The 21,858-nt window shown below is 39.6% G+C and overlaps 2 protein-coding genes across 2 annotated transcripts; one reads left to right on the forward strand and one right to left on the reverse strand.

Annotated features, from left to right (window-relative positions):
• Nucleotides 1-4,474: 4,474 nt before the first annotated feature.
• On the forward strand, nt 4,475-6,476 carry LOC139625501 (uncharacterized). The gene is made up of 4 exons (XM_071485534.1): nt 4,475-4,492; nt 4,677-4,721; nt 5,074-5,171; nt 5,619-6,476. Exons 2-4 carry the CDS (start codon nt 4,689-4,691, stop codon nt 6,031-6,033), a joined length of 546 nt encoding a protein of 181 aa, XP_071341635.1. The 5' UTR covers nt 4,475-4,492; nt 4,677-4,688; the 3' UTR covers nt 6,034-6,476.
• Nucleotides 6,477-16,466: 9,990 nt separating this feature from the next.
• On the reverse strand, nt 16,467-19,210 carry LOC139625500 (uncharacterized). Its single transcript, XM_071485533.1, has 4 exons — nt 19,099-19,210; nt 18,107-18,151; nt 17,645-17,742; nt 16,467-17,223 (listed from the first exon to the last, which is right to left on the reverse strand). The coding sequence occupies exons 2-4, from the start codon at nt 18,137-18,139 to the stop codon at nt 16,806-16,808; spliced, it is 549 nt and encodes a 182-aa protein (XP_071341634.1). The 5' UTR covers nt 18,140-18,151; nt 19,099-19,210; the 3' UTR covers nt 16,467-16,805.
• Nucleotides 19,211-21,858: the final 2,648 nt, after the last annotated feature.

A 21,858-nucleotide genomic window follows, 5' to 3' on the forward strand; every position in this document is an offset into this window, starting at 1 on the left:
TTCTGTCCACCAGATTTTGAGGTAAACATTTTTGGTATTTATGGCACCCCCCATGGGTGAAGATGAAAATGCTGTGGTTGACATGTTTCCTATCATGGCCAGAAGATATATCCCAAGTTTTATGGTGACTGGACAAATGGTTAATTAGTTATGGCCAATATTTGTGAAGCCCTGCCCTTTGCAAAGGAGGCAGATTGGGCTCATACTTCTTGGGCAGGTAATGAGCATCATTTCCAGGCATTGGGCCAAGTTTCACTTTTTCTACCTCATTCCAGCTAATTTGAGCAAACTGTGAGCTGTGCCAGATGACATAAATAATAATAATAAACTAATTCCAATGAAAACAGCACAAACTGTGTTTTTGCCTACAGGGTGATATGTTAATGTTTCCCATGAGTTTCAAATTTCATGAGCATTGACAGTAACACAAAGACGATATGTTGTACTTGATTTATCCAACTCACTCTGCAGCAGCTTCATAGAAGCTGCAAGTAAACTTTTGAATATATTTAGCATAAAACAAGGACTGTGGATTTTGTGCATTAACACCAAACATCTTGTACATTAAACTGAAATGAGCTGCCAGGTTTGAGTGTTTCCTGTTTGAGTGTCATGAACATTATTTATTAAGTAAATTCATAATCTTATAACTTACAGCACTATGACATTTTTATGAGTTATGACACCAGCACATTCCTCCAGTCCATATGTCCAAATGTCCCTGTGCAAGATACTGAAGCCCAAATTACCCCCAATGAGCTATTAAAATTTTTTCAATTACATTTTTTTTTTCAATTACATTTTTTTAATTTTGAGGTGAAGGTGCCTCCCAAAGTGAATTTCAACACCAAGTCCTTTTTTAACAAATGAAATGTAACAGTAGCAGCTGAGCTCAGCTAATAAGAATGTTCTGTAATCAATCAAAACACTGATCTTCTTTGAGATTAGTCAGAGTTCTTACTACTTCCAAATTACCCCCAATGAGTTACCGCTGTGTATGTGTAACAGGAAAGTGCTGTATGGATGTGCGTGTGAATGGGGCTTGTAGTGCATAGTATAGGAAGTTGTAAACATGATTTGGTTTCTCACAAAACAACATGTTTAAATACATATTATATAATAATAGAAATAATCATTCATTCATTAAGGACACAGCTCATTGGGATCCATGGCAAGAGAAAAACAAAAATGAATTACACATAAAAAATAAGACATTCAATAATCAGAAATTTGCATTCAGGCTGGAACACCAGTGGATGCACTTTCTAGTTGAGAAGCTGACAGAGCTCAGTTGTAGATGATACTATTTGCAGAATCAAATAACCTACACATACATCTATATATCTGCAACAGCCAACATTAACAAACATATGGATAGTGCTGCAGCCTCATGCTTTTATAATTAGCCACTGGTTAGTCTCCGCTGCCTTTACTGTATCAAAGTGGCAGGGGGGCAGTATGCAGTGGGGTATAAAAGCTTTAAGGAGAGAGATCTTAGCTGTCACTTCACACATACCCAATTTACAAGTCAACATATCTGCTTGTGCTTAAAGCTTTTGAATAATCTTTATCATCTGATAGATCATTGATCGTGTAGATCTTCCACAGCAGTGGCATATGGTGACTTTTACAGACAGGCCAGCAGAACCGAGCAGCCAACCTCTACCATATGACAATATTACTGTAAATTGATCGTTTACTGCTACTGCTGCCTCTTAACACTTAATGTGAGGGTTTAGCTTCCAAACACTGGTCTGTGCATGATGCGTGCAATATCATAACCAATCTAAGAAGGGCAGAAACCAAGGACAGGTCGGAGTCCAGGAAAGCTTGCCCAGCACACTTTGGCTGGAGCTTTTCATCAGTTAAAGATCCTAAGATTATCACAGATGAGCACGACAATAGCCTGCTGCCACCACAAGTGTGAAGGAAATAACACAATGAACGCAACCAGGCATCGGATCCTTGATGGGAAAGAAATCTGTTCTGAGATCAGATGTAAGGAGAGATGTCTCTTCCACTTCAGTGTCGTTCTAACTGCTTTTATCATTTTATCATTCTAACTGTATTTTCAGCTTTAGCTGGGCAAGCACTGCTTGCCTTGCTTGCTCTGATGGCACGCCACTATTGCACACTACTGTACATTAGGGATGAACAATTGATCACACAATTGTTGTTAACTGGAGGTCAGTAAGATTAATGCAAAGAAAATGTTGGACTCCTTAATTTTCTCTGGACTCCGGCATAATTTGACCTGTGCTGACATACAGCTGCATGTCATTATTCAACTGTCCAGGTGATGACCAGCAAACAATGTGGGATATGAAGATTATTGGCAGACTTCCATTAGAAAGCAAAAGCCATGACAACCCAGAGTTGAGTTGGTGGACTTTGGGAAGACTTTGGGAAGTGTGGTAGGAAAGCTGGTATACGTCCCACACTGGAGGGAGCAGCTCTCATATCAAAGTTTATTAGAGACTCAAAGCCATGACAACCCAGAGTTGAGACCAGGAAGTAGAGTTGAAGTCTTATACGCTTCTCTGTGCTTCTATTAGAGCAGTCACCTGCCATAAAGCCTGTAGAAATTGTGACCACCTCAATTTCTTAACTCAGACATATGGGCCAGGTCAAAAGGTTACTTAAAGAGTCACAAACATGATGAAGTAATAAAGAGGCAATACTTAATTAGAAATGATTAGAACACTTGGAATTCAACATAATACATATGCACTGCTGCAACAGGTCAGTTTCAGTCATGTCCCTTTAATGGTAGATTTCCCTTAGAAGAAAACATGAACATCATTAATAACTTGGAAATCACCACCAGGAAGACAGAAATGTGAAAATGTTCAGAAGATTAAACAATGTACTTTTACAAAAGTGTTTTATGCAATTCATACAAATGCTGATAGGATGGAAATGATTACAATAAACTGTTCACCATGTTTTGTTCAAAATCGGCAACATATACAGCTTATTTTGTCACATAGCAGAACATATGTCTTACTAATTGTTCATTTTAATGTATAAAAAAAGGCAAACAAGTTCTGTTGGGAATTATTTTGTTTGCTTGTCATGGTCATACAATATATTTGCCTGCTCATAAGCAATAAAAGAGAAAAACTGTGTCTGTTTTGACTCAAGAAAGGCCTATGTTCGATGCAAAACAAAACCCAGTAAAAAATACTTACTCAGGGTTGGGAACAGTTGCAACATCTAAATTCTTCCATTCAAATAAGTATTGTGAATGATGTGTCATATGTAATCATCTTTAAATGGTTTGGGTAATTAACAGACATATGTTAAGTTTAATATATAAAAGTTTGGTTGGTCTAAACCAAATAGTATCTGAGTAACCGAGAGAAAAAAGTGCAAAAAGTGTTGAACCATCTCCAGTCTCCTCTATTGATATTGGACAGTATAGTATACTGTACATTGACATTACACAAGAGTGTTATTGACAGTTTTGGTGTGAGTGATCGATTGAGAACGGTGTTGATTTCAAAATCTGACAGCAGCAGAACAGAAGGACCAGTGGTACCTGTCCGTCCCACACCGTGGGTGGAGAAGAATCTCCCTCTTATCAGTAGAAGTTAAAGTCTGCCACGCCCTGTCAGGTAATATGAAACACATAAAAAGCTGCTTCTGTCACAGCCTCACACACTACGACCTGTCTGCACAGAGACTGCACTCTGCAAGCTGAACGTCTGACTCCATCTCATCACTGCTGTAAGTCCAACACTTTTACCTGCTAATGCTTTAAACTGGTCTGAACTAGTTATCACAGGATTCTCATCACACTCCACTCACACAACATACCTGCTGCTGTGAGAGAGGGCGGCAGACGTGTGCAGAGGGAAGTTTATTTTTCTCAAGGATTTTAGCTGTAAGAGGACGTTGTGAAAGAAGGTAGTGGCCAACTGTTGCTGTAGCAACTTGGTACCATGGTGAATTGGCCCACCAATGTTTGTCCTTGCAACAGTTAGTATATATATACTCTATATACTATATACTCGTCATGTACATGATGTACTGCCTCCTTTATAGCAGCAAGTATCAAGCTTTTACCACACAGGTACAAAACAGGATGTTTGAGTTCCTCTATTTTCTGTATTTAAGGCAGGCAAAATCAAAGCCATGGTTCTTCTTTTTCATTTTCCTGAGGATTCTGTGCTGTTTCTTTATTCTTTTTATATTAGATTCTGTAGCACTCAGAGACTGCTTTTTGTTAACCTTAAATAAAAGACTTAACCTTCATTGGGAGAAAACTCAAACAGCTTGGTCCTCCACACCTCTTTAAGGTAAGTCCCACTGACATGATGGCTGTTGAAATAGATGTCAGGAGCCCAAAGTATTCTTTGCAGTTTCATTAGGAACAGGCTGGGGAATGCAAATAACGCTTAATGTTAATTTATATTAAGGGTGACTAACTACTGGACTGTCCCTGACTGTGAGGTTGCTCCCTGAGGTAAAAGAGAGGGAAAGTCACTGGGTGAGGCAGATCACAAAGAGACTCAAAAGCACCACAAAGAGACGTAAAACAACTATTTGGTTGTGCAATTGCAAAAGGGGTCCCACCCAATTACTGGCGCTTTTTGACTGCATTTGGAGGTTCCAGGTGTCTGCTTTGAAGTAAAGTTGAACAAAGACCTGATGTTGTCTCTGTCTCTATACAGGTTGAAGACAACATGGAAGCCAAGAAAATGTCAACACGCAAAGAGGTAAAACTCAAACATCTTGGTCCTCCACACCTCTTGAAGGTAAAAAGGTCATTTCCAATTAGGTCTAAAATAGACCTTGGGAGCCCAAAGTGTTCTTTCAGGCTCCGACAGGCTGCGGTATGCAAGGAATTGATAGTGTTAATTTATATTAAGGGTGACTCACCATCAGGCTGTCCCTTGACAGTGAGGCTGCTCCCTGGTGTATCTAGAAAAGGGGTACAAAGGGGAAAACCCTTGGGGAGACAAGCAAAAGGACTACTACCCAATGAAATGACTTGTGCTTTCAGTGGCTCCAGGTGTCTGCTTAGGAGTAAAGCTGAACAAAGAACTGATGCTCTGTCTCCATATACAGGTTGAAGGCAACATGGAAGACAAGATTATTCCAACACATCGTCAGTGCAAAATTAAGATTGAGAATAAGCACTCTGAGTACAGCCTGTGTAACCCACAGTAAGTACAGACTTTACTTCCTCACAGTGTTTCTTTTTCTACATTTCATCTATTTTCTAGTATTTGTGGTTAGGCATTTTTCGGATATTACATCTTTTTTCATCAACTTAAATAGAAAACAGTTAAACTGTAAACGTAATTTATGCAAAACATTGGACGCCCTTCTACCTGTAAACCACCAGTTGCAAAGGAAACACCGATGGAGGGAGGAGTGGATTCCACGAAATAGTAGCATTGATCTGCAGTCAGCCAGGAAGGTGAAAGTGAGAGGGCACAGCAGTTGCCCTTGTTACTGGTCAATACAGGCACATCAGTCCACCTCCTACATAGCAGTCAGATTATCTTTCTTATCTCCATCTTCTTACCTGACTCTGAGGATTTCAAACCACATTAACATTTTTCTTCACCTGCAGGTATCTATACTCACTCGTGTTTCTCTTTTTTCAGAGTGTACATTGAGAGTGGATCCTGTGAAGAGACTCTCACAACAGAGATCAAGCCCTCTGAATCTGGCAGCGGTCTGTTCATAAAAACTCCTAATGCAGCTTGTGGAGCTGTTGGAGTCTTTACGTATTCGCTCCTCCATGTACCCTCAAATCAGTACAAAGGAAAACTCGGTGTCATGTTCTCTAATCCTTATGACTTTAACCTGTTCGATAACTGGTACGCAGTGGGTATCTTTGCCATGGACAAAAGCTGCGATGAAGGTCTCTATCAAGAGATGTATTACAACACAGAGAGCGGGTTTGTCAGACGCAAAGCTAGTGACCCTGCTGTGACTTACACTGATCGTGGTGTCACCGTCAATGCCTCCATGTCAGACAGTTACGAACCTGTCATCGAGTTAAATCTTCACAACTAAAACAGCTGAAATGTGGAGCATCTTTAAACCCTGCAGACCTTTTTTTTTCTGCTCACAAGATTTATCTTTTAGCTCATCTCCTACATGCACCATTCATCCCAATTGGCTCACTAAGAGAAAAAGTCTAACTTATGTCAAATGACAAATTTTCTCTTATTTCACAATGTCACTTTTCATTCTGTGCCTCATTTTATTTCATATATCTCTGTATGAACTTTGCTACAGCTTGCTCTGCATGGCTAAATGGTGAACAGTATTTTGTTGTCTGTTGTTATTTACAAAATCATTCTTTCATAAACTCTGGAAACCTGCTGTGCTTAAAGATAAAATAAAATAAAATGAGTGAAAATAGCTGTTTCAGTGTTGGGCAGCATTCGCAGTCTTTCAGCATGTCTTTGTGAACACCTGTGTATTGCAAATACAATAAATGCTGACAGAAACAACATGGTCTGGGGTGTAGTTTTTTAATATAAAATTCAACATGACAGTATTGTCAATGTCAAACATTCAATGTACAACCTAATCTAACAGTGGAATAAACCACTCGACCCAAAGAATACAAAAATCAATCAGTATAAAAGATGTTAACATAAATAATCCTATTGATAAACTCTGTAAATTCCTCAGTTGAAGTGCTCTGGTTAGCACATTTTGTCACTTTGTGTAATGTGTTGCTTTGTCTACGCAGTAAATTTAATTATTGTTTTCATTACTGTGGCTAACTACTTGCCATACATTTAAACTTGCACTAGTTCTGTTTAAACACTTATAGCTCTATTCTTTTGGTGACTTTCTTGTAAATGAACAGTTGTTTACATGCTGTTCAGTTCTGCAAATTTCTTTAGCTTAGCAGTTAGCGATGGCTTCTCCCCTGCTGTTTCTTGCTAAGTTCCTTTAGTGCCCAGTTCCTTAACCTAATCAATACGTGTACATCAACCAAAGTTAACAATGCTGCTCTTAGCTGTGCTGTGCTATGCTAGGTTAGGTCAGGCCCAGTCAACAGCAAGATGTAAACACATTGTCACAGCCTGGCTCTCACAGCCATGACAAAGAGGGAGACACACCATGTTAACAACAAAACATAATTGTTTATTAAATAATCAAAAGCAATAAAATCATAATTCCTAACCAAAAAACCCTAACTCATGGAGTGTGACAATCAGTAAGTCAGTGTGAAGTGTATGTTGTGTGAGTGGACATGTTTGTAGGTGTTGTAAGGTGCATAAAACAAACAAATGAATAACAGAAGACCTAGAGCAGCACCCAACACCACCGGAGATGCCTACAAAGAGAGGGAGAGCGAGATGAGTAACAGGAAGTGCCTTTTATAGGCTGGTGAACACTGGGCCCAGGTGTCACCAGGAAGCACTAACAACCAGAGGTGTACAATACCATCACCGACCATAGGGGTCGCCACAACATATAGGTAAAAAAAAAAAAAAAAAAAAACACAGCTCAAGTTATATCCCACAGCTAACTGACTGAGACCTCTAAATGTAGACAACACTGTCTTATGTATGTCTGTGTAGATTCTCAGTCATCCTGGTCATGGAAGACTTAAAATAAATGAAATGGAATAAATCTAAGAAAACAACCTCTTCACAAGGGCATGACACAACACAGAAGAGACAAGTCCTCAGGTCAGGACTCAGCAGTCCACCTACATTTTAGGGACAGCGACACTCATTTGAGGACAGCAATGTACACATATGGACACAAATTTGGAGATTTCGCTACAACAGTTGCTAAAGGCAGATGAAGAGGGTTTGGGAAAAAGCTACTTTCAGTTGTCATTGATCTTGAAGTTGGATTCGGTGTACCAGTATTTAGGCTCAGTCACATCAGCAAGACCACAACACCAAAATTTTACACAAAAAACTAAAAGTCCATCTTGGTGGCCTCTGTCATCACACAGGCTTTTTGTTGAACATATTGCGTTGTAGGCATGAGTTACATTTGGAGTCAGTAGGACAGCCTCTAAAACTCTTTGACCCTTAATTATAGTGCCACCACCGAGCCAATTGAGATCATACTTTGTGTGAAGCATTAGCACATTATTTATAGTCATGGTGCCAATTTTTGTGTCTGTGACTCATTCCAACTCAGCTTGCAAAGATGTTGTTGATGACAGACATGCTTTTTGACTGATCTTGTTCTTTCTAAAAGAAATTTGTATCTTAAGGCTGTATACCAAATTTGGTGTTGCTAATGCTGAAATTCTTCTAGAAGACTTTTATGGTCCAGGAAGCTTTTTTGTAGATCACATCGAGCTGGACTTGTGGGTGAAATTTTAAGTCAGTTGGATCAATTGTGTGAGGCCTTTTGACTGTGGCATGTTTATCAATATTTTACAACCAGGTCAAAATGTAAAAAGGAAAACAGAAACTGACACACACACGTTGTAGTAAAATCTGCAAGATTCCTTGTTTTCTCAATTTCTTTTTAATTTGCTTTTATGTCATTATCCTTCCAATTGCATCTAGTCCATATCTATGTTTTTGTTACTTCAATCAAGGAAATAATGTTTTCTAGCACATCTGTTTGTTTTTCAGCAGGATTACGCAAAAAGTACTGAACTGATTTGCACTTCCTATGAAAGGTGTGGCCTGTCCTTTCCCAGTGTCGGCTGCGTGTGAGCAGAAAGTATGGGGTTACCACTTGGAATTTCAACATTCGCCTCTTCTGAAGAAGGCAAAGGCAAGTAAAGTCACATGCAAAAAAGTGACAGAGTAGGACAAAAAGCATCATCTTGTAAGAGAGCCTGAGGTCTCAGTGAGGAGTGAGTTGAGCTGCTCCAACAAGGCGAACACAGAGGTCAACAGGGAGGTCAGGGATGATGCCACAAAATAAATATGGACACAAATGTGGAGATTTTGGTAAAACAGTTGCTCAAGGCAAAAGAACAGGATGTAGATAAGAGTTGACAAGAAGTGATGTATGGTGAGAGTTTTTAAAGTGAGCGGAAAAAGGTACTCTCGGTTGTCAGTGATCATGAAGGTGGATTCAGCGTTCAAAGTGATAGTTTGGGTTATTTGACATGGGGTTGTTTCAGGCACAGCAGGAGAGGGAAGATAAAGTGCTGCAAATGTTCTAAATGAAGCAAACATTTCAACTGATATTGGATTGTTTAACTAGGCATCTTTAACTAGGCATCACAGTCCACACTGTACCATCCCTCCCTTTTCCATAGCCACCTCTGGCTGAGATGACTCTAAGGGCAGGCTGAGCGCTCGTTGGCTCAGCATAGGCCAGGACAGCGGAGATCACCTGGTGTGTCAGCCGTGAAAAGAATATATCTGGATCCACAGTCACTGATGAAAGTATCTGCCTGATTTTCCTTGGTATGGATTTGGAATCAGAAAGTGTTTTCATCCACCCTGGAAAACTCGCTGTCAGTTTCCACCTACAACAGACCCCCTGCATCAGAATGACCGCTGTCCAAGTTCTGAAGCATCTCCAAGCCCACAGCAGATAATGAATAGAATAGTACAAAATTCTGTGCGGTCAATATGACCGTCTATGGCTGAAATAGGTAAAAATTATCATATTTTCTTTGCCTTTTGTGTAATTTACATGAAAACTATTTTAAATGAAAATACTGACACTTTTATGAAAAGTCAAGAAGCAGCAGTGCTGTATTTTCTCATTTAACAAAGTTATTACACATGTACATTTTAAAACGGTCAAAGTGACTTTCTCAGCTGTCCTAGTGTTAAAGGTTCTGTGCTTTTTCCCCCATCAATTTCACATTTCAAGAGCGGCAGTGGAGAGACACAAATGACATTTTGTACTTCTAGCTCACTCTAGATCTAGATCTATCTAGCTCACCCTGTGGAAGCTTCAGTATACCTTTGAATATAGTTTTACATAAAACAAGTGCTGTGATTCTCTTTCATAGCATTTGTTTCGTCTCTCACTATGTGGAATGCCTCTGGCGTGACCTCATCAGAGGTAGACATAACATTATGCCAGCCCTAATTGGCTGGTCCTGGGGAGGACTATGTCAGGAGGGGAAGGGACCTTCCTCCTATAGACTGTATTACTCTGTTTATAGTAATAAAAGTGATAATAAAAGACTCCCTCCTACGCGTAATCTATCAAACAGATCAGAGTTTTTTTTCAATAAAAGGTTATTCTTGGAGTGTCACTGCCAGCGATCCCTCTGTTACGTGTTAATTTCCACACTCCAACCACTTTCTTAGTCACAGCGGCTGTGATATGAGTTCACAGTAGGTCCAAGCAGAAGTGGTTTCACTACAACTCATAATGTTTCTGACATGAATGTTCAATAAAGATAACAGATTCAAACAGACGACAGAGCAAATATGACACACCCTCTGCACACAGTTACAGGTGCTATCTCTGTCTGTATCAGAGCCCGCACAGTCAGCCAGACATCGCAGTGCAGCTGTGTTCACACTTACTTACATAATTGTGTTTTGATTTGGCTTTATACAGTATGGAGGCAGACACACCTGAGTCTGTTAAATAATTTGTTTTCTGTTCCTGTTCCATATTTGCTGTTAAACAAAAAAAAAACCCTACACACCAAGAAGCAATGAGTCATTTATCCAGGTCAAAGTTCAAAATGCTCTCCATTATATATCTCTATCTATACTAGAATATAAGTTTGGGATAATGGTTGATTGCTTTTTTGATGATCAGTGATTAATGGTGTGTGGGTTGCAGCCAGTTCTCATCAGTATGTTTGCTTGTTTTGGCAGATGTTAGTGACATTGCTGCTGGGATACTCCCCACCTCAGATCAGGAGGCAGTCTGAACAATAGTCAAAATTAGATTATTGCTTCAGGCTCCATGCCCAAACAAGGGCCCAGGCAAACAAATATCAAAGAATATGATCAATTGAATAGATCAATTGCACCAATCACCAGAAAAAATTCCTTGTATGTGAAAACATACTTGGCAATAAAACTGATTCTGATTCTGATTCTGATTCTGATTCTGATATAGTGTCACCAGTCACATTAGGTGTAGATTCATCTGTACTCACTCAGGAGGGATTGGCTGCAGTGTTAATGTCTGGCAGCCCTCATTGATACTGATTCCTTGCTCAGCAATAATGAAAGTGGCAGGGTTTGGGATTGGGGTGCGGTCAGTATGTGTCTCTGCCTGGGGCTCCTAACCATTAAGCCCACCCCTCAGACAGCAAGGAGGCTTTTGACACCAAGATACTAAATAGGAGTTCGAGGTGTTGACCTGGCCTCCAAATTCTGCAGATCTCAATCCAGTCAAGCATCTGTGTGATGTGTTGGAAAAACAAGTCTGATCCATGGAGGCCCCACCTCTGAACCTACAGTACTTAAAAGATCTGCTACTGATGGCTAGATGCAAGATACCACAGCATACCTTCAGAGGTCTAGTGGAGTCCATGCCTCAAAGGCTCAGGGCTGTTTTTTCAGCAAAAGGGGGACCTACTAAATAAGCAGGTGGTCATAATGTTATGGCTGATCGGTGTATTAGGCTGACATAGTGTCAGTTGTCATTCAAAAGATGTCTGCACTGGAATCACCTCCTCCCCCCTTCCCCCCCTCCCCTGGAGCAAATTGTCTTGAGTCACTGTGTTGTAAGATGTGTTTGTTTATATATGCCTATGTTGCTGAGGTTTTTTTCCCGAATCCCACACTGTACCCCAGTATAGTTTGTATAAACACTGTATAGTTTGGGTTCTGTTATTTTTTCTCCTCTCCTCTCCACTTGTTTTTCCCCAGCCTGTACCTTCACCCAAAGACTTCTATGCTTTCTTCGACTCCGTCTCTCCCTTCCCTTCACCAACCTGACGACCAAGGAGAAAGAGGAACTCCTTGACACTCCTATTGTCCTTCAGGGTCTCTTAATTGCAGCCATCACCTCCAAGCAGAAGAGACGTGACGAGGAAAAGGAGAAAATTGTAACATTACGAATACTTTTTTAAAAAACAAAAAACTAAGACAGGCTTTTATTAACTGGTTGCAACATGTTCAACCGACCTTTGTGTGTTTTTCAGAAAATGACATGCCATGCCTAATTTTATTAGCATTTTACACTGTACCCAACTTAAAAATATTGTTAAAAACAATTAAATAGTGTAATTAGGAAAAATCAGTTTGAATTTGTGTACATTCAGCAAACATTTAGGACTATTTAATGTACTTATTTTCAGTCTCTTCGCTCCTCTTGTTCCTTCCTCTCCTCCTCAGCTTGCATCTCATGTGAGAAGAAATGAGGGTGCTGAATAATTCCACATTGTGGTGTCTCCCTTTCAGTATGCTGTTTGTTTATTTGATATCATACTATATTCCTTCATGTAATATGGTTTTAATGACTGGTTTTGTATTGCAAAACACACTCTCTCACACACACAATGCACAATGGGTCAAAGAACATTTTTCATGTCAATTTAAGATATGTATGTGAGTCATTATGATCATTGAATCCTTAACCTTCCTCTAGTGTTAGGCTCAGCACCGTCCCGTTTATAGGTTTTAACCCTTAGATGCATAAGTGGGTCAAAAATGACCTGGTGAGGTTGTTTTCTGGAAATATCTTCGTAATGAAAAATTGTTATCATTTCATATTCCAGGTATTCCTCAAAAAACATGTTTTTGATATAATGCCATTTACATTTTTAACTTACCTTTGATACATTTTAAGAAATTGTAGTTTTTGTATTACTACCCCAAGCTTCCATAAGTGGGTCAAAAATGACCCGCATGCATTTTCTATGGAATCCAATGGGAACCTTTGATTCTTATCAACTGTGGCTGTCAGGAATAAATTAACTGTGGACAACACAGACTATATCAGAAGTGTGTGTGTCTTTCATGACTGTTGTTATTATTTATCAACAAATTTGCCTACTTTATAACTAGCTAACACTAGCTAGCTAACATTACTATGGCCTTGTTCAGACTGCCAGCCAAAATCCGATTTTTAGCCCATCCAGATTGGAACTGGAGCTCTTTTGAAGTCTGAACAGTCACAGATCACATGAAATCCGATTTTTGGAAACCAGATCAAAACCACCTTTGGGAGGTAGATTCAGATTGCATTTGGACAGATGCGTCTCAGTCTGAACAGCTCCAAACACTCAGATTGGTTTTGACTGTCCGTGACGTCACTCTACGCGACGCCTACATTTTCCCACCAGTCATAGCTCTTCGGGTGGCACCACAGTCATCGCTGCACAGAAACTCCGGCAGTGAGTGCAGCATGAAGCATTGTTGTGTATAATCCTACCAGTTTCCTGCGGCGTTGCAAATGTCGAGTGCGTCTGACAGTGATAAGGCCAATATACTGAGGTGACCTGCCTCCATCATGTTTGTTGTTTTTGTTGTCGCTGTCGCAATTATATGACGTCAGACGCTCCATTACAACAGCAACCTGTCAGATCAGTCAATAATGTGGCACAGTCTGAACAGAGCCATATCCGATTTGGACACTTGTTAAAAACAGTGTGGACAGTCAGCCCTAAAAATTGGATTTGAGTAGGAATCTGATTTGAATCAGATTCGCCTGCAGTCTGAACGCGGCCTATATGTATTGTCTGTGTGTGTGTGTGTGAGTGTATTTATTTATATAGCTACATATTGATCTATTGAGAACATTACTCTTATGTTACACACACACAAAATGGATGTTCACATTTTTCTATTGCTGTTCTGGGTAATTTTCCTTTTCAAAAATGTTAAAAAGTGAAAAATAAAGATATTTCAAATATGAAATCATTCTTGTGTGGTCCTAAATATAATACTAAATATTATACAAGTGATTATTCTTAACCACAATGACAAAAATGGCATGAAAACACATTGATTCTAATATGGGTCATTTTTGACCCACTTTTGGAAGAGTGTAGGGTCCAGTCACTCGTGCATCTGAGGGTTAAATGCATAAAAGTAATACATACATTTGTGTATTGCATCAAGACTTTTTGACTTTGTCAGGAACTTCTATTTACAACAACAACAAAAAAAAAAAAAAAAACAAAAAAAAAAAAAACAGTTTTACTAAATTATAAAATGCTCTGCTTATGACCTTTATGTTGTTCAGGTCAGTTTCGACCCAGTTATAATATAAGATTATAAAACAATAATAAGTGCCAAAACTAAAACCATAAACATACTGTCAGCCAGCAACCCACAGCCAGCTCTTCCTCCAACCACTTGAGCTTCAGTTAGGGGCTTCTCTCTTTGCCTGTTTGACAAAACAAACAAAGACGGACATGTCCAGGCACCTAAGGCCAATTCAGTTTGGAGTTGGTGACTTGCAGAGTCACACATCTCCAGTTTACAGCATGCAGCAATGAGAAGAAGATTTAATGTAAGCCAAGCTCTGGATCATATCTTTGCTGACAATGAGGCAGAGGACACACAGCAGCATAGCGATACAGATGAGCAGGTTTCTGAGGAGGAAGATGATGTGGAGTATCAAGCGGAAGACACAGACACATCTGATCAGTCTGATGAGGAGGTCACCGGTGCTGAAGCTGCTCCCGCTCCTGCTGAAACATTCAAATCCAAAAGTGGCAACATCTGTTGGAGCTCAGTACCTCCTGGCGTACATGGCAGGGCAGCTGCTGCAAATGTCATCAAAATGACCCCTGGGATCACAAGGTTTGCTGTGACGAGAGTAAGTGACATCAAGACGTGTTTTGATCTGTTTATGCCATTGTCACTGAAAAAAGTCATCATTGCTAATACAAACCTTGAAGGAAAAAAAGTCCACAGCCACATGTGGAAGAACAGGGCTCCACTTTCCTCAAAGTTTGTTTTTTTTTTACAGACACCACCACTGCTGTTTCATATTGTCCAAAAAAACGACGGAATGTAATACTGATGTCCACTCTTCACAAAGATGCAGCTGTGTCATCAGGAAGTGACAAAAAGCCCATAATCATCCTGGACTATAACAAAAACAAAGGAGGAGTGGACAACCTGGACAAGCTGACTGCCACCTACACTTGCTAGCCAATGACCAGGAGATGGCCAATGGTTGTGTTTTACAGCATCCTCGATGTGTCTGCATACAATGCATTTGTGTTGTGGACCCACATTCACCAAGGGTGGAACTCAACCAAAAAAAACAAGCGGAGAATGTTTGTTGAGGAGCTAGGAAGTTCCCTTGTCAAGGTGCACATTGAGAAAAAGGAACAGGTCCCCCAAGACCCAGCCGCTGCAGCCTTGGTCAGACAGCTGCAGAGCTCACCAAGCACTCCGTCCACGCCCACAGCAACACGATGAGCATCAGCACCAGCATCCTCCTCAGCCAGCCCTGCCTCAACATCAACCACAACAGCCACAGCCACAACCACCTGAGACCACCTGATTCTAAAAGAAAGAGGCGTCAGGTCTGCCCTAGCAATAAGGACAGAAAGACAAACACATTGTGCTTCACCTGCAAAAAATATCTCTGCAAAGAACACACTAAAAGTGTCACTTTTTGCCACACATGCATCTAAACACACACACATACACACGCATGTTCTTGCACAGAGAGACATTTTATGGACCTAGTACAAACATATTGTGCCTCTACTGCAAAAAATAGCTCTGCAAAGAACACACTAGTGTCACTTTTTGCCACACATGCATCTAAAAAAACACAAATCCACATGCATGTTCTTGCACACAGAGTTTTTATGGAACTAGTACTTGATTTCTGTTGGTTTGATTTGCTTGATTGGTTGTTGTTTGTTGTTTATTTGACCTTGCAAATCTACATTTTATTATGATTTTTTTATTATTTATTACTAGTTCTGCTTTTCATTTTGTATTTGTATTAAATTTCTATTTTTTGAAAAAGAAGACTTGTTTTTTTGCCTTTTCTTGAAGTAAATATATATATGGGTCACCATAGATGTTACTATAGTTAATAATATTAAAATTTAAAAAAAAATCTTTTGAACATTTAAGAGATATGTTCTAATACCCTTCACTAATAATCAGGTAACATAACAACCTTTTATTTATTTGTATTATTCTCTTGAGGTTCATTTGACAATTTTTTAAATATTGAAAACTGTCAAAAGAAACGCCCAGAGGGCCACAACAAAAATATTAAAACCAATCGTTTCATGGATAAGGAAGCCTAACAAGGTAACCAAGAGGTTAGAAACAAACTGGATGATAAATAATTGTTTTTGGGTATTTTATGGCTGATTTAAGACACGGGTTAAAACCGACCCATTAACATAAGAGATAGTAACAGAAAGCTAACACAAGAGAAAGGCTAAATGTACAGCAGGTAGTTGGCTACTGTGATGAAGACAATAGCTAAATTCATTTGTTTAGGATTATTTGTTAACATATTTTATATTGATTGATCATTGTGTTCCAGCAGTTTGTTCCACAGTTAGATTAGGTTGTACATTTAACATTTGGGACTGACAACAGTGTCATGTTGATTTTTGGCCAAATATTACACCTAACACCACGTTGTTTCAGTCAGCATTTATTGTATTTGCATTACACAGATGTTCACAGAGACATGCTGAAAAACTGTCGATTCTGCTTAACCTGTTCACCATTTAGCCGTACAGAGCAAGCAGTAGCAATGTTCATACAGACATATAGGAAATGAACTAAGGCACAGAATGAAAATTGGTATTGTGAAATAAGAATAGATTTATCATGCGACCTAATCTAGACTTTCTCTCTTAGTAGTCCAAATGGGACAATTCGTGCATGGAAGAAATAAGCTAAAAAATAAATCTTATGAGAAGAAAAAAAAAGTCTGCAGGGTTTAAAGATGCTCCACATTTCAGCTGTTTTATTTTAATTGTTCAGAAACTGTATCTTGATGACAGGTTGGTATTCGTCTGACATGGAGGCTTTGATTTTAATATCAAGATGACTGTAAGTCAGATCATGGCCACTAGCTTTACCTCTGACAAACCCCTTCTCTTCACCGTTGTACATCAGATCATAAAGAGCATAATCACAGCTTTTGTCCATGTCAAAGACACCCACTCCGTGCCAGTTAGAGTAGAGGACAAAGTCATATGGATTAGAGTACAGGACACCTATTTTTCCTTTTTTCTCATTTGTGGGTACATGGAGGAGCTCATACATAAAGACTCCAACAGCTCCACAAGCTGCATGAGGAGTTTTCTTGAACAGAGCGCTGCCAGATTCAGAGGGCTTGAGTACTGGTGGAAGAGGGTCTTCACAGGTTCCACTCTCAGTGTACACTCTGAAACAAGAGAAACATGAGTGAGTACAGATACCTGCAGGTAGAGAAAGGTGTTAATGTGTGATAATCATCTGATAATCTGACTCTGCAATAGGCTGTTATGTGGCAGGTGGACTGATGTGCCTGTATTGACCGGTATCAATGGCAACAGCTGCATCTTTTCAGGAAAATGCTACTATTTAGTGGAATCCACGCTTCCCTCCATCAGTGTTTCCTGTGCCACTGGCGGTTTACAGGTAAAAGGGCGTCCAATGTTTTGCACAAACCACAATTACGATTTATTTTTTCCTTTTTAAGCTGATAAAATAAAAAGTAATTGTGCATTAACATTTGAAAAGAAGTCTAAGTCTAAGCACGATGACTGAAAAATAGATAAAAAGTAAGAAAAGAAGCACTTGGAGAAATTGAAGTATGTACTCACTGTGGGTTAGACAGGCTGTACTCTGAGAGCTTATTCTCCAGCTCAACCGTGCACTGACGATGTGTTGAAATTTTCTCGGGTTCCATGTTGCCTTCAACCTGTATATGGAGACAGAGCATCAGTTCTTTGTTCAGCTTTACTCCTAAGCAGACACCTGGAGCCACTGAAAGCACAAGTCATTTCATTGGGTAGTAGTCCTTTTGCTTGTCACCCCAAGAGTCTCCCCAAGGGTTTTCCCCTTTGTACCCCTTTTCTAGATACACCAGGGAGCAGCCTCACTGTCAAGGGACAGCCTGATGGTGAGTCACCCTTAATATAAATTAACACTATCAATTCCTTGCATACCGCAGCCTGTCGGAGCCTGAAAGAACACTTTGGGCTCCCAAGGTCTATTTTAGACCTAATTGGAAATGACCTTTTTACCTTCAAGAGGTGTGGAGGACCAAGATGTTTGAGTTTTACCTCTTTGCGTGTTGACATTTTCTTGGCTTCCATGTTGTCTTCAACCTGTATAGAGACAGAGACAACATCAGGTCTTTGTTCAACTTTACTTCAAAGCAGACACCTGGAACCTCCAAATGCAGTCAAAAAGCGCCAGTAATTGGGTGGGACCCCTTTTGCAATTGCACAACCAAATAGTTGTTTTACATCTTTTTGTGGTGCTTTTGAGTCTCTTTGTGATCTGCCTCACCCAGTGACTTTCCCTCTCTTTTACCTCAGGGAGCAACCTCACAGTCAGGGACAGTCCAGTAGTTAGTCACCCTTAATATAAATTAACATTAAGCGTTATTTGCATTCCCCAGCCTGTTCCTAATGAAACTGCAAAGAATACTTTGGGCTCCTGACATCTATTTCAACAGCCATCATGTCAGTGGGATTTACCTTAAAGAGGTGTGGAGGACCAAGCTGTTTGAGTTTTCTCCCAATGAAGGTTAAGTCTTTTATTTAAGGTTAACAAAAAGCAGTCTCTGAGTGCTACAGAATCTAATATAAAAAGAATAAAGAAACAGCACAGAATCCTCAGGAAAATGAAAAAGAAGAACCATGGCTTTGATTTTGCCTGCCTTAAATACAGAAAATAGAGGAACTCAAACATCCTGTTTTGTACCTGTGTGGTAAAAGCTTGATACTTGCTGCTATAAAGGAGGCAGTACATCATGTACATGACGAGTATATAGTATATAGAGTATATATATACTAACTGTTGCAAGGACAAACATTGGTGGGCCAATTCACCATGGTACCAAGTTGCTACAGCAACAGTTGGCCACTACCTTCTTTCACAACGTCCTCTTACAGCTAAAATCCTTGAGAAAAATAAACTTCCCTCTGCACACGTCTGCCGCCCTCTCTCACAGCAGCAGGTATGTTGTGTGAGTGGAGTGTGATGAGAATCCTGTGATAACTAGTTCAGACCAGTTTAAAGCATTAGCAGGTAAAAGTGTTGGACTTACAGCAGTGATGAGATGGAGTCAGACGTTCAGCTTGCAGAGTGCAGTCTCTGTGCAGACAGGTCGTAGTGTGTGAGGCTGTGACAGAAGCAGCTTTTTATGTGTTTCATATTACCTGACAGGGCGTGGCAGACTAACTTCTACTGATAAGAGGGAGATTCTTCTCCACCCACGGTGTGTGACGGACAGGTACCACTGGTCCTTCTGTTCTGCTGCTGTCAGATTTTGAAATCAACACCGTTCTCAATCGATCACTCACACCAAAACTCAATAACACTCTTGTGTAATGTCAATGTACAGTATACTATACTGTCCAATATCAATAGAGGAGACTGGAGATGGTTCAACACTTTTTGCACTTTTTTCTCTCGGTTACTCAGATACTATTTGGTTTAGACCAACCAAACTTTTATATATTAAACTTAACATATGTCTGTTAATTACCCAAACCATTTAAAGATGATTACATATGACACATCATTCACAATACTTATTTGAATGGAAGAATTTAGATGTTGCAACTGTTCCCAACCCTGAGTAAGTATTTTTTACTGGGTTTTGTTTTGCATCGAACATAGGCCTTTCTTGAGTCAAAACAGACACAGTTTTTCTCTTTTATTGCTTATGAGCAGGCAAATATATTGTATGACCATGACAAGCAAACAAAATAATTCCCAACAGAACTTGTTTGCCTTTTTTTATACATTAAAATGAACAATTAGTAAGACATATGTTCTGCTATGTGACAAAATAAGCTGTATATGTTGCCGATTTTGAACAAAACATGGTGAACAGTTTATTGTAATCATTCCCATCCTCTCAGCATTTGTATGAATTGCATGAAACACTTTTGTAAAAGTACATTGTTTAATCTTCTGAACATTTTCACATTTCTGTCTTCCTGGTGGTGATTTCCAAGTTATTAATGATGTTCATGTTTTCTTCTAAGGGAAATCTACCATTAAAGGGACATGACTGAAACTGACCTGTTGCAGCAGTGCATATGTATTATGTTGAATTCCAAGTGTTCTAATCATTTCTAATTAAGTATTGCCTCTTTATTACTTCATCATGTTTGTGACTCTTTAAATAACCTTTTGACCTGGTCCATACTTCTGAGTTAAGAAATTGAGGTGGTCACAATTTCTACAGGTTTTATGGCAGGTGACTGCTCTAATTGAAGCACAGAGAAGCGTATAAGACTTCAACTCTACTTCCTGGTCTCAACTCTGGGTTGTCATGGCTTTGAGTCTCTAATAAACTTTGATATGAGAGCTGCTCCCTCCAGTGTGGGACGTATACCAGCTTTCCTGCCACACTTCCCAAAGTCTTCCCAAAGTCCACCAACGCAACTCTGGGTTGTCATGGCTTTTGCTTTCTAATAGAAGTCTGCCAATAATCTTCATATCCCACATTGTTTGCTGGTCATCACCTGGACAGTTGAATAACGACATGCAGCTGTATGTCAGCACAGGTCAAATTATGCCGGAGTCAAGAGAAAATTAAGGAGTCCAACATTTTCTTTGCATTAATCTTACTGACCTCCAGTTAACAACAATTGTGTGATCAATTGTTCATCCCTAATGTACAGTAGTGTGCAATAGTGGCGTGCCATCAGAGCAAGCAAGGCAAGCAGTGCTTGCCCAGCTAAAGCTGAAAATACAGTTAGAATGATAAAATGATAAAAGCAGTTAGAACGACACTGAAGTGGAAGAGACATCTCTCCTTACATCTGATCTCAGAACAGATTTCTCTCCCATCAAGGATCCAATGCCTGGTTGCGTTCATTGTGTTATGTCCTTCATACTTGTGGTGGCAGCAGGCTATTGTCGTGCTCATCTGTGATAATCTTAGGATCTTTAACTGATGAAAAGCTCCAGCCAAAGTGTGCTGGGCAAGCTTTCCTGGACTCCGACCTGTCCTTGGTTTCTGCCCTTCTTAGATTGGTTATGATATTGCACGCATCATGCACAGACCAGTGTTTGGAAGCTAAACCCTCACATTAAGTGTTAAGAGGCAGCAGTAGCAGTAAACGATCAATTTACAGTAATATTGTCATATGGTAGAGGTTGGCTGCTCGGTTCTGCTGGCCTGTCTGTAAAAGTCACCATATGCCACTGCTGTGGAAGATCTACACGATCAATGATCTATCAGATGATAAAGATTATTCAAAAGCTTTAAGCACAAGCAGATATGTTGACTTGTAAATTGGGTATGTGTGAAGTGACAGCTAAGATCTCTCTCCTTAAAGCTTTTATACCCCACTGCATACTGCCCCCCTGCCACTTTGATACAGTAAAGGCAGCGGAGACTAACCAGTGGCTAATTATAAAAGCATGAGGCTGCAGCACTATCCATATGTTTGTTAATGTTGGCTGTTGCAGATATATAGATGTATGTGTAGGTTATTTGATTCTGCAAATAGTATCATCTACAACTGAGCTCTGTCAGCTTCTCAACTAGAAAGTGCATCCACTGGTGTTCCAGCCTGAATGCAAATTTCTGATTATTGAATGTCTTATTTTTTATGTGTAATTCATTTTTGTTTTTCTCTTGCCATGGATCCCAATGAGCTGTGTCCTTAATGAATGAATGATTATTTCTATTATTATATAATATGTATTTAAACATGTTGTTTTGTCAGAAACCAAATCATGTTTACAACTTCCTATACTATGGCACATTTTTGTAACATATTGTACTATGGCATTTGTAGGAGTAAAATGAACTGCACTGTGCTTTGCACTACAAGCCTCATACATG

Source organism: Trachinotus anak, unplaced genomic scaffold, assembly GCF_046630095.1.
Source record: "Trachinotus anak isolate AG129_WGS33_773 ecotype Australia unplaced genomic scaffold, CSIRO_AGI_Tana_v1 ptg000009l, whole genome shotgun sequence".
Taxonomy (NCBI): Eukaryota; Metazoa; Chordata; class Actinopteri; order Carangiformes; family Carangidae; genus Trachinotus; species Trachinotus anak.

Coding starts and splice junctions, on each gene's coding strand:
- LOC139625501 (XM_071485534.1), top strand. CDS start 4,689: ATGGAAGCCAAGAAAATGTCAACACGCAAAGAG. Junction 4,722..5,073: donor AAATGTCAACACGCAAAGAG/GTAAAACTCAAA, acceptor CTCCATATACAG/GTTGAAGGCAACATGGAAGA. Junction 5,172..5,618: donor TACAGCCTGTGTAACCCACA/GTAAGTACAGAC, acceptor CTCTTTTTTCAG/AGTGTACATTGAGAGTGGAT.
- LOC139625500 (XM_071485533.1), bottom strand. CDS start 18,139: ATGGAAGCCAAGAAAATGTCAACACGCAAAGAG. Junction 17,743..18,106: donor AAATGTCAACACGCAAAGAG/GTAAAACTCAAA, acceptor CTCCATATACAG/GTTGAAGGCAACATGGAACC. Junction 17,224..17,644: donor TACAGCCTGTCTAACCCACA/GTGAGTACATAC, acceptor CTCTTGTTTCAG/AGTGTACACTGAGAGTGGAA.